This window comes from Procambarus clarkii, chromosome 7 (genome assembly GCF_040958095.1).
Source record: "Procambarus clarkii isolate CNS0578487 chromosome 7, FALCON_Pclarkii_2.0, whole genome shotgun sequence".
NCBI lineage: Eukaryota > Metazoa > Arthropoda > Malacostraca > Decapoda > Cambaridae > Procambarus > Procambarus clarkii.
The window spans coordinates 21,676,427-21,687,447 of NC_091156.1; the positions used below are offsets into that span (position 1 = coordinate 21,676,427).

General features: G+C 61.4%; 1 protein-coding gene across 1 annotated transcript; it reads right to left on the reverse strand.

The window, feature by feature from the left end:
* Positions 1-8,352: 8,352 nt before the first annotated feature.
* LOC138357827 (paraneoplastic antigen Ma6E-like) lies at positions 8,353-8,826 on the reverse strand. Its single transcript, XM_069315006.1, has one exon. It carries the CDS (start codon positions 8,824-8,826, stop codon positions 8,353-8,355), a length of 474 nt encoding a protein of 157 aa, XP_069171107.1.
* Between the last annotated feature and the right edge of the window lie 2,195 nt (positions 8,827-11,021).

Genomic DNA, 11,021 nt, shown 5'->3' on the forward strand with positions numbered 1-11,021 from the left:
GCCCTCACCTGGACCCCCCTCGCCCTCACCTGGACCCCCCTCGCCCTCACCTGGACCCCCCTCGCCCTCACCTGGACCCCCCTCGCCCCCACCTGGACCGCCCCGCCCTAACCTGGACCCCCGCCTTCACCTGGACCCCCACCCTCACCTGGACCCCCGCCCCCACCTGGACCCCCTCCCCCACCTGGACCCCCTCCCCCACCTGGACCCCCGCCCCCACCTGGACCCCCGCCCCCACCTGGACCCCCGCCCCCACCTGGACCCCCTGCCCCCACCTGGACCCCCGCCCCCACCCTCACCTGGACCCCCTGGCCCCACCTGGACCCCCGCCCTCACCTGGACCCCCGCCCTCACCTGGACCCCATGATGTAGTGGGGGAGGTGACAGACCTGGAAGCCGTTCCAGCAATGTGAGCCCAGCTGGCCATGCATGACGTACTTGGGGACCCTGGCCACTGTGGGCCCCGCCCAGTACCTGGGGACCCTGGCCACTGGGGGCCCCGCCCCGTACCTGGGGACCCTGGCCACTGTGGGCCCCGCCCAGTACCTGGGAACCCTGGCCACTGGGGGCCCCGCCCCGTACCTGGGGACCCTGGCCACTGTGGGCCCCGCCCAGTACCTGGGGACCCTGGCCACTGGGGGCCCCGCCACCCGCCCCGTACCTGGGGACCCAGGCCACTGTGGGCCCCGCCCAGTACCTGGGGACCCTGGCCACTGTGGGCCCCGCCCAGAACCTGGGGACCCTGGCCACTGTGGGCCCCGCCCCGTACCTGGGGACCCTGGCCACTGTGGGCCCCGCCCCGTACCTGGGGACCCTGGCCACTGTAGGCCCCGCCCAGTACCTGGGGACCCTGGCCACTGTGGGCCCCGCCCAGTACCTGGGGACTCTGGCCACAGTGGGCCCCGCCCCGTACCTGGGGGACCCTGGCCACTGTGGGCCCCGCCCCGTACCTGGGGGACCCTGGCCACTGTGGGCCCCGCCCCGTACCTGGGGGACCCTGGCCACTGTGGGCCCCGCCCAGTACCTGGGGACCCTGGCCACTGTGGGCCCCGCCCAGTACCTGGGGACCCTGGCCACTGTGGTCCCCGCCCCGTACCTGGGGGACCCTGGCCACTGTGGGCCCCGCCCCGTACCTGGGGACCCTGGCCACTGTGGGCCCCGCCCCGTACCTGGGGACCCTGGCCACTGTGGGCCCCGCCCCGTACCTGGGGACCCTGGCCACTGTGTGCCCCGCCCCGTACCTGGGGACCCTGGCCACTGTGTGCCCCGCCCCGTACCTGGGGACCCTGGCCACTGTGGGCCCCGCCCCGTACCTGGGGACCCTGGCCACTGTGGGCCCCGCCCCGTACCTGGGGACCCTGGCCACTGAGCCCCGCCCCAGGGGACCCGCCCAGTACCTGGGGACCCTGGCCACTGTGGGCCCCGCCCAGTACCTGGGGACCCTGGCCACTGTGGGCCCCGCCCCGTACCTGGGGACCCTGGCCACTGTGGGCTTCGCCCCGTACCTGGGGACCCTGGCCACTGTGGGCCCCGCCCAGTACCTGGGGACCCTGGCCACTGTGGGCTTCGCCCCGTACCTGGGGACCCTGGCCACTGTGGGCCCCGCCCAGTACCTGGGGACCCTGGCCACTGGGGGCCCCGCCCCGTACCTGGGGACCCTGGCCACTGTGGGCCCCGCCCAGTACCTGGGGACCCTGGCCACTGGGGGCCCCGCCCAGTACCTGGGGACCCTGGCCACTGGGGGCCCCGCCCCGTACCTGGGGACCCTGGCCACTGTGGGCCCCGCCCCGTACCTGGGGACCCTGGCCACTGTGGGCCCCGCCCCGTACCTGGGGACCCTGGCCACTGTGGGCCCCGCCCCGTACCTGGGGACCCTGGCCACTGTGGGCCCCGCCCCGTACCTGGGGATCCTGGCCACTGTGGGCCCCGCCACCCACCCCGTACCTGGGGACCCAGGCCACTGTGGGCCCCGCCCCGTACCTGGGGACCCTGGCCACTGTGGGCCCCGTCCCGTACCTGGGGGACCCTGGCCACTGTGGGCCCCGCCCCGTACCTGGGGAAACTGGCCACTGTGGGCCCCGCCCAGTACCTGGGGACCCTGGCCACTGTGGGCCCCGCCCCGTACCTGGGGACCCTGGCCACTGTGGGCCCCGCCCCGTACCTGGGGGACCCTGGCCACTGTGGGCCCCGCCCCGTACCTGGGGACCCTGGCCACTGTGGGCCCCGCCCCGTACCTGGGGACCCTGGCCACTGTGGGCCCCGCCCCGTACCTGGGGACCCTGGCCACTGTGTGCCCCGCCCCGTACCTGGGGACCCTGGCCACTGTGTGCCCCGCCCCGTACCTGGGGACCCTGGCCACTGTGGGCCCCGCCCCGTACCTGGGGACCCTGGCCACTGAGCCCCGCCCCAGGGGACCCGCCCAGTACCTGGGGACCCTGGCCACTGTGGGCCCCGCCCAGTACCTGGGGACCCTGGCCACTGTGTGCCCCGCCCCGTACCTGGGGACCCTGGCCACTGTGGGCCCCGCCCCGTACCTGGGCACCCTGGCCACTGTGGGCCCCGCCCCGTACCTGGGGACCCTGGCCACTGAGCCCCGCCCCAGGGGACCCGCCCAGTACCTGGGGACCCTGGCCACTGTGGGCCCCGCCCAGTACCTGGGGACCCTGGCCACTGTGGGCCCCGCCCCGTACCTGGGGACCCTGGCCACTGTGGGCTTCGCCCCGTACCTGGGGACCCTGGCCACTGTGGGCCCCGCCCAGTACCTGGGGACCCTGGCCACTGTGGGCTTCGCCCCGTACCTGGGGACCCTGGCCACTGTGGGCCCCGCCCAGTACCTGGGGACCCTGGCCACTGGGGGCCCCGCCCCGTACCTGGGGACCCTGGCCACTGTGGGCCCCGCCCAGTACCTGGGGACCCTGGCCACTGGGGGCCCCGCCCAGTACCTGGGGACCCTGGCCACTGGGGGCCCCGCCCCGTACCTGGGGACCCTGGCCACTGTGGGCCCCGCCCCGTACCTGGGGACCCTGGCCACTGTGGGCCCCGCCCCGTACCTGGGGACCCTGGCCACTGTGGGCCCCGCCCCGTACCTGGGGACCCTGGCCACTGTGGGCCCCGCCCCGTACCTGGGGATCCTGGCCACTGTGGGCCCCGCCACCCACCCCGTACCTGGGGACCCAGGCCACTGTGGGCCCCGCCCCGTACCTGGGGACCCTGGCCACTGTGGGCCCCGTCCCGTACCTGGGGGACCCTGGCCACTGTGGGCCCCGCCCCGTACCTGGGGACCCTGGCCACTGTGGGCCCCGCCCAGTACCTGGGGACCCTGGCCACTGTGGGCCCCGCCCCGTACCTGGGGACCCTGGCCACTGTGGGCCCCGCCCCGTACCTGGGGGACCCTGGCCACTGTGGGCCCCGCCCCGTACCTGGGGACCCTGGCCACTGTGGGCCCCGCCCCGTACCTGGGGACCCTGGCCACTGTGGGCCCCGCCCCGTACCTGGGGACCCTGGCCACTGTGTGCCCCGCCCCGTACCTGGGGACCCTGGCCACTGTGTGCCCCGCCCCGTACCTGGGGACCCTGGCCACTGTGGGCCCCGCCCCGTACCTGGGGACCCTGGCCACTGAGCCCCGCCCCAGGGGACCCGCCCAGTACCTGGGGACCCTGGCCACTGTGGGCCCCGCCCAGTACCTGGGGACCCTGGCCACTGTGGGCCCCGCCCCGTACCTGGGGACCCTGGCCACTGTGGGCTTCGCCCCGTACCTGGGGACCCTGGCCACTGTGGGCTTCGCCCCGTACCTGGGGACCCTGGCCACTGTGGGCCCCGCCCAGTACCTGGGGACCCTGGCCACTGGGGGCCCCGCCCCGTACCTGGGGACCCTGGCCACTGTGGGCCCCGCCCAGTACCTGGGGACCCTGGCCACTGGGGGCCCCGCCCAGTACCTGGGGACCCTGGCCACTGGGGGCCCCGCCCCGTACCTGGGGACCCTGGCCACTGTGGGCCCCGCCCCGTACCTGGGGACCCTGGCCACTGTGGGCCCCGCCCCGTACCTGGGGACCCTGGCCACTGTGGGCCCCGCCCCGTACCTGGGGACCCTGGCCACTGTGGGCCCCGCCCCGTACCTGGGGATCCTGGCCACTGTGGGCCCCGCCACCCGCCCCGTACCTGGGGACCCAGGCCACTGTGGGCCCCGCCCCGTACCTGGGGACCCTGGCCACTGTGGGCCCCGCCCCGTACCTGGGGACCCTGGCCACTGTAGGCCCCGCCCAGTACCTGGGGACCCTGGCCACTGTAGGCCCCGCCCAGTACCTGGGGACCCTGGCCACTGTGGGCCCCGCCCCGTACCTGGGGGACCCTGGCCACTGTGGGCCCCGCCCCGTACCTGGGGGACCCTGGCCACTGTGGGCCCCGCCCCGTACCTGGGGGACCCTGGCCACTGTGGGCCCCGCCCCGTACCTGGGGACCCTGGCCACTGTGGGCCCCGCCCAGTACCTGGGGACCCTGGCCACTGTGGGCCCCGCCCAGTACCTGGGGACCCTGGCCACTGTGGGCCCCGCCCCGTACCTGGGGACCCTGGCCACTGTGGGCCCCGCCCCGTACCTGGGGGACCCTGGCCACTGTGGGCCCCGCCCCGTACCTGGGGACCCTGGCCACTGTGGGCCCCGCCCCGTACCTGGGGACCCTGGCCACTGTGTGCCCCGCCCCGTACCTGGGGACCCTGGCCACTGTGTGCCCCGCCCCGTACCTGGGGACCCTGGCCACTGTGGGCCCCGCCCCGTACCTGGGGACCCTGGCCACTGTGGGCCCCGCCCCGTACCTGGGGACCCTGGCCACTGTGGGCCCCGCCCCGTACCTGGGGACCCTGGCCACTGAGCCCCGCCTCAGGGGACCCGCCCCGTACCAGGGGACCCTGGCCACTGTGGGCCCCGCCCAGTACCTGGGGACCCTGGCCACTGTGGGCCCCGCCCCGTACCTGGGGACCCTGGCCACTGTGGGCCCCGCCCCGTACCTGGGGACCCTGGCCACTGTGGGCCCCGCCCCGTACCTGGGGACCCTGGCCACTGTGGGCCCTGGCCACTGTGGGCCCCGCCCCGTACCTGGGGACCCTGGCCACTGTGGGCCCCGCCCCGTACCTGGGGACCCTGGCCACTGTGGGCCCCGCCCAGTACCTGGGGACCCTGGCCACTGTGGGCCAATATTACAATACGACCCAACAGCAAGAAACCAAGCCTCCACGATAAAATATCGCCAAGATCTGATTCGACTTCAGATACACAAGGCAGAAAATGAGATCAAAGACAACAAAACACAACTTCACGCTACAAACCAATGGAGAAACAGCAACATCGACGAAGACCTCCGAACTCGCATCAACCAACACCTCGACAATCTTTCACAACATCACCACAGCACCGAAACCAGGATCATCAAGAAACTAAAAACATTATTTGGAGGACCTAAGGCGATTCCACGACCCAGAGATGGCTTCTTAAACCTTGCTGGAATCAACCTCACTGAGGACCAAATTACTCTCTTAATCTGGGTATAAACTGTCACGTTATGTCCAGACCGAGTGAGATGGCCCGGAAAGTGGAGTTGGAAATCCTATTGAACGATATATTCGACCTCGAGAAGCAAAAGAAGGTTACCACTAAAGACACCTTACAAGCAGAACTTATTGCAGAAGGAGGAAAGTTTCGAGGTAACTACAGAAGCACCATACTGTCCCCCGAACTCAAAGCAGCAGCTAAGAGCCTTCGTGAGAACAAGGAGATGGTCATTAGGAGAGGTGACAAGTCGCCAATATACGTCATTCTTAAAAAAGACGAATATCTGACAAAAATGAACCTCATACTCTCCGACCAAACTAAATTCCAAAGGGTAACGAAGGACACTACAGCCGAATTGAAAACAAAGGTAAACAGATTAATCAAAACTGTGAACGCCAAGAAATCCGGACTTCACCTGCCAAAAGTTGTTGGGGAATACAAACCTGGGGACGCCTATGGAAATGTCAAGACCCACAAGCCTGGAAACCCACTTCGGCCAATCATCGGCCAGATACCCACACCCACATACAGAGTGGCTAAACGACTCAATGGGTTGCTGACTCCTTACATACCCTGTGCTTTCAGCTTGAAGTCTCCCAAGGAATTTGTCGACGTACTGCGTGGAGCTCGGGCCACAAGGATAAGAGCCTCGTTGGATGTGGATTCACTATTTACCAACGTTCCTGTGGACGAAACAATCGGGATGATAGCAGACAGTGTATCGTGACCCGGCTTGTACTCCTCTTGACATTCCAGAAAGCATACTGAGGAAACCAAACCGCACTAAAGAGGCACCCTTCTAGAGCCCAGATGGGCACATGTATAAGCAAGTAGATGGGGTCGCCATGGGTTCTCTCCTAGGTGTCCTGTTTGCGAACTTCTACATGGGCACCATCGAGCAGAGGGTCTTAGTTGACATGGACTTGAGACCCATCATATACTGCAGGTATGTTGATAACATTTTTACACAGGTACCTGATGCCAGATGTCTGCAGCAGCTGAAGGAGGCATTTGAGCGGAATTCTGTGTTGAGTTTTACGTACGAGATGGAGAATAACGGGAAGCTGCCCTTTCTGGATGTAACAGTCACGGAAAGGAGCGGAGGCTTCCATACTGCAGTCTACACTAGGGAAAAACGTAGGAATGTGCCTCAATGCCAATAGTGACTGCCCAGACAGGTACAAGAGGAGTGTTGTTAACGCTTACGTCGACCGTGCTCTCAGCTACAGCTCAGGGTGGAAAGAAGTCGATGAAGAACTCGGTAGGGTAAGGCAGGTCCTAGTCAACAACGGCTTCTCCAATGGTTTCGTTGAAGACATCATGAAAAGAAAGGTAAAACGCCATGCAACCTCTAAAGAGTCAACTTACACAACACTTGTACCCCCTATTAGACTATTTTACAGGAACTTCTTTTCAACAGCTCATAAAACGGGGGAAAGGGTCCTGAAAGATATTGTTGATAGGAACGTTATCCCTACAGACAAAAATCAGAAAATACAACTGATAATTTATTATAAAACCAAAAAAACGATCAATCTACTCATGAAAAACTCCCCAGACACCAAGCAGAACGCTTTGAAGGAAACCAACGTCATCTATGCCTTTAAATGCCCACTTGGGGACTGTGAGCCTTCAAGAACTCAGTATATAGGCAAGACAACAACGTCTCTTTCCAGGCGATTAACGATGCATAAGCAACAGGGCTCCATAAAGGAACACATAATCTCCTCTCACAACCAGACCATCTCCAGAGAAATCTTAAACAACACAGAAATCATCGATAGGTACAGCGATAGCAGGCGACTCGACATCAGCGAGGCACTACACATCAAAAAGTCAACACCAGCAATTAACAGCCAATTAATGCACAACTATATTCTAACCACTTCAATGCATCGTATGGGTCAATAGGCCCTCTGCAGTTACTTCCATTCTCATGTACCCACCTCACCCAATACCCACCTCATCCAATACCCGCCTCGCCCAATACCCACCTCTCCCAATACCCACCTCTCCCAAACCAGTAAACAGCGAGGGTTATGTCAAATGTTTCATACACAGTGCATCGAGTGTATCATAAATGTAGTTCATAAGTGTAGTGTTAAGTGTAAAGAAGTCTTTGAGAATGTAAGAAGCCCTTACGAAACGTTTCTCAGCGTCAGACCATTAATAAAAAATGAATTTTGGAGAATTGATATTTTCATTACCACCGACAGTGAAGAAAAACAAAAGAAATATTGAAAAAATTCATGTCAGTATTATTAATCTCACTTTTCGGTCATATTCAAATATTATATTATATTATATATATATATATATATATATATATATATTATATATATATATATATATATATATATATATATATATATATATATATATTATATATATATATATATATATATATATATATGTGTGTGTGTGTGTGTGTGTGTGTGTGTGTGTGTGTGTGTGTGTGTGTGTGTGTGTGTGTGTGTGTGTCTATACAAAGTTCATACGGGTTCATTAGAAGATCATTTGTGCCAACAGTTGTTGACATGTTCTTCTTGGCATATTGTAAGTTCACCTGGGATCACCTGGCTTCACCTGGGTTCGCCTGGGTTCGCCTGGGTTCACCTGGGTTCACCTGGGTTCGCCTGGGTTCACCTGGCTTCACCTGGGTTCACCTGGCTTCACCTGGGTTCACCTGGGTTCGCCTGGGTTCACCTGGCTTCACCTGGCTTCACCTGGCTTCACCTGGGTTCACCTGGGTTCGTTAAACGTTTATCTGTTAATTACCAGTTCATCCAGCCTTTTGAACTATGGTTCTTTACATGTTTGTTTGATTTATCTCAACACAATGTGAGCCCATCTGGCCCAAGCCGCCCATCTGGCCCAAGCCGCCCATCTGGCCCAAACCGCCCATCTGGCCCAAGCCGCCCATCTGGCCCAAGCCGCCCATCTGGCCCAAGCCGCCCATCTGGCCCAAGCCGCCCATCTGGCCCAAGCCGCCCATCTGGCCCAAGCCGCCCATCTGGCCCAAGCCGCCCATCTGGCCCAAGCCGCCCATCTGGCCCAAGCCGCCCATCTGGCCCAAGCCGCCCATCTTGCCCAAGCCGCCCATCTTGCCCAAGCCGCCCATCTGGCCCAAGCCGCCCATCTGGCCCAAGCCGCCCATCTTGCCCAAGCCGCCCATCTGGCCCAAGCCGCCCATCTGGCCCAAGCCGCCCATCTGGCCCAAACCGCCCATCTGGCCCAAGCCGCCCATCTGGCCCAAGCCGCCCATCTGGCCCAAGCCGCCCATCTAGCCCAACACGAGTACATCCGGCTCCATTAAGTTGACGCTGGTCTACCAGAACTCCATCGGGTCAATCCAGCTCAATTAAGGGTTGAATACCCGGGTCAGTCTGGCTCCATTTGAGACCATTAAACACAACCCAATCAGATCCGGTGATCAGGTCATACGGGAGCCGACCAGACGCAAACACACACACATATATATATATATTTACTGAAAGATTACCGTGAGTCAGCAAACATGCAAATTGTGTTTAAAGAGAGAGGGAATGGCACATAATATCAACCTGTCGCTATTGACACGGGGCCGCCATGTTTAATGGGGGTGGGGGGGGGGGGTGGGGTGGTGGGGGTGGGGGAGGAGTAATGTTATAATATTTAGTCTTAAGGGTATTGCACAGGTTGTCTATCTTTTCAAGGGTGGGTGGGGGGGAGGGGTGTGCAATGTTAACTTGTGTGGGGGGAGGGGTGTGCAATGTTAACTTGTGTGGGGGGAGGGGTGTGCAATGTTAACGTGTGGGGGGGGGGGAATAATGGCATTGTTACAATAGTGGTGGTACTGGCAGCCTGGACAATGGTGGTAGGTGTGTTCAGGACAGTAACTAGGGGGGAGGGGGTTATAGTTCCCCTCAAAATCCCCCCCTTAATATCCCCCTCAAAATGTTCTTCTGTGATGAGGTCATCGGCATTTAGAAAACGTATCAATGTCCAAAGAGAAAATAAGCGAATTCGCGTCTTTTCATTCACATAAATTCAGAAAATACAACACATCATTCACAGTGAACAAGGATTTATAATACAGCTGAACAAACATGACAACACAAGATTTATAAGTTTTTTTAGATTTACGATAATACTGTAAATTACTTATTAACCAGTCCTCAAATGTGGTTTGTTGCATTGTTTTGTGGTTCACAGTATGTCCTGGTGGTGGGGTTCACAGTATGTCGTAGTGGTGGGGTTCACAGTATGTCGTAGTGGTGGGGTTCACAGTATGTCCTGGTGGTGGGGTTCACAGTATGTCCTGGTGGTGGGGTTCACAGTATGTCCTGGTGGTGGGGTTCACAGTATGTCCTGGTGGTGGGGTTCACAGTATGTCCTGGTGGTGGGGTTCACAGTATGTCCTGGTGGTGGGGTTCACAGTATGTCCTGGTGGTGGGGTTCACAGTATGTCATGGTGGTGTGGTTCACAGTATGTCCTGGTGGTGTGGTTCACAGTATGTCCTGGTGGTGGGGATCACAGTATGTCCTGGTGGTGGGGTTCACAGTATGTCCTGGTGGTGGGGTTCACAGTATGTCCTGGTGGTGGGGTTCACAGTATGTCCTGGTGGTGGGGTTCACAGTATGTCCTGGTGGTGGGGTTCACAGTATGTCCTGGTGGTGTGGTTCACAGTATGTCCTGGTGGTGGGGTTCACAGTATGTCCTGGTGGTGGAGTTCACAGTAAGTCCTGGTGGTGGGGTTCACAATATGTCCTGGTGGTGGGGTTCACAGTATGTCCTGGTGGTGGGGTTCACAGTATGTCCTGGTGGTGAGAGTCACAGTACATCCTGGTGGTGGGGTTCACAGTACATCCTGGTGGTGGGGTTCACAGTACATCCTGGTGGTGGGGTTCACAGTACATCCTGGTGGTGGGGTTCACAGTACATCCTGGTGGTGGGGTTCACAGTACATCCTGGTGGTGGTCCTGCTCGCTGCTCCTAGCACGGCCCAACGCTCTCCTCCGAGTTATCAAGATGAACATTAAACTGATGGAGTTAAGGTTCATCCATTCAACTGCCCATTGTGCCACAGTTTCCCGTCACAGTCCCAAACACCTCCGGAACGTTTCCGGCCTTGTGATTGCTCCAGGGAGCCCCAAACTACTGCAACAAGGCTGTTCTAAGCCACTTCTAAGCATCTTAGGGAATTCCTTGCACCCCAAGAACTTAATGTGTGGTGGGCCGAAGACTCTGCTTATGGAAGACCTCGTGAACACAGACGTCTTCTCACTTCTTATCTAGGGCTGGGACACGGTGGGTCATGTGACTCAGTCTGAGGTACAGTGTTGGCACCGGCACCTCCCGGGGTCACCTCCCAGGGTCAACAGTGGCCTGCACTTGAGGCCTGCGTAGTGCTCCTTGCTGACCCCCACTGTTGCGAGCAACATATCTGCCCCATGCTTGGAGACAGGCATCACTCGAGCAGCGGGAACTATACAGAA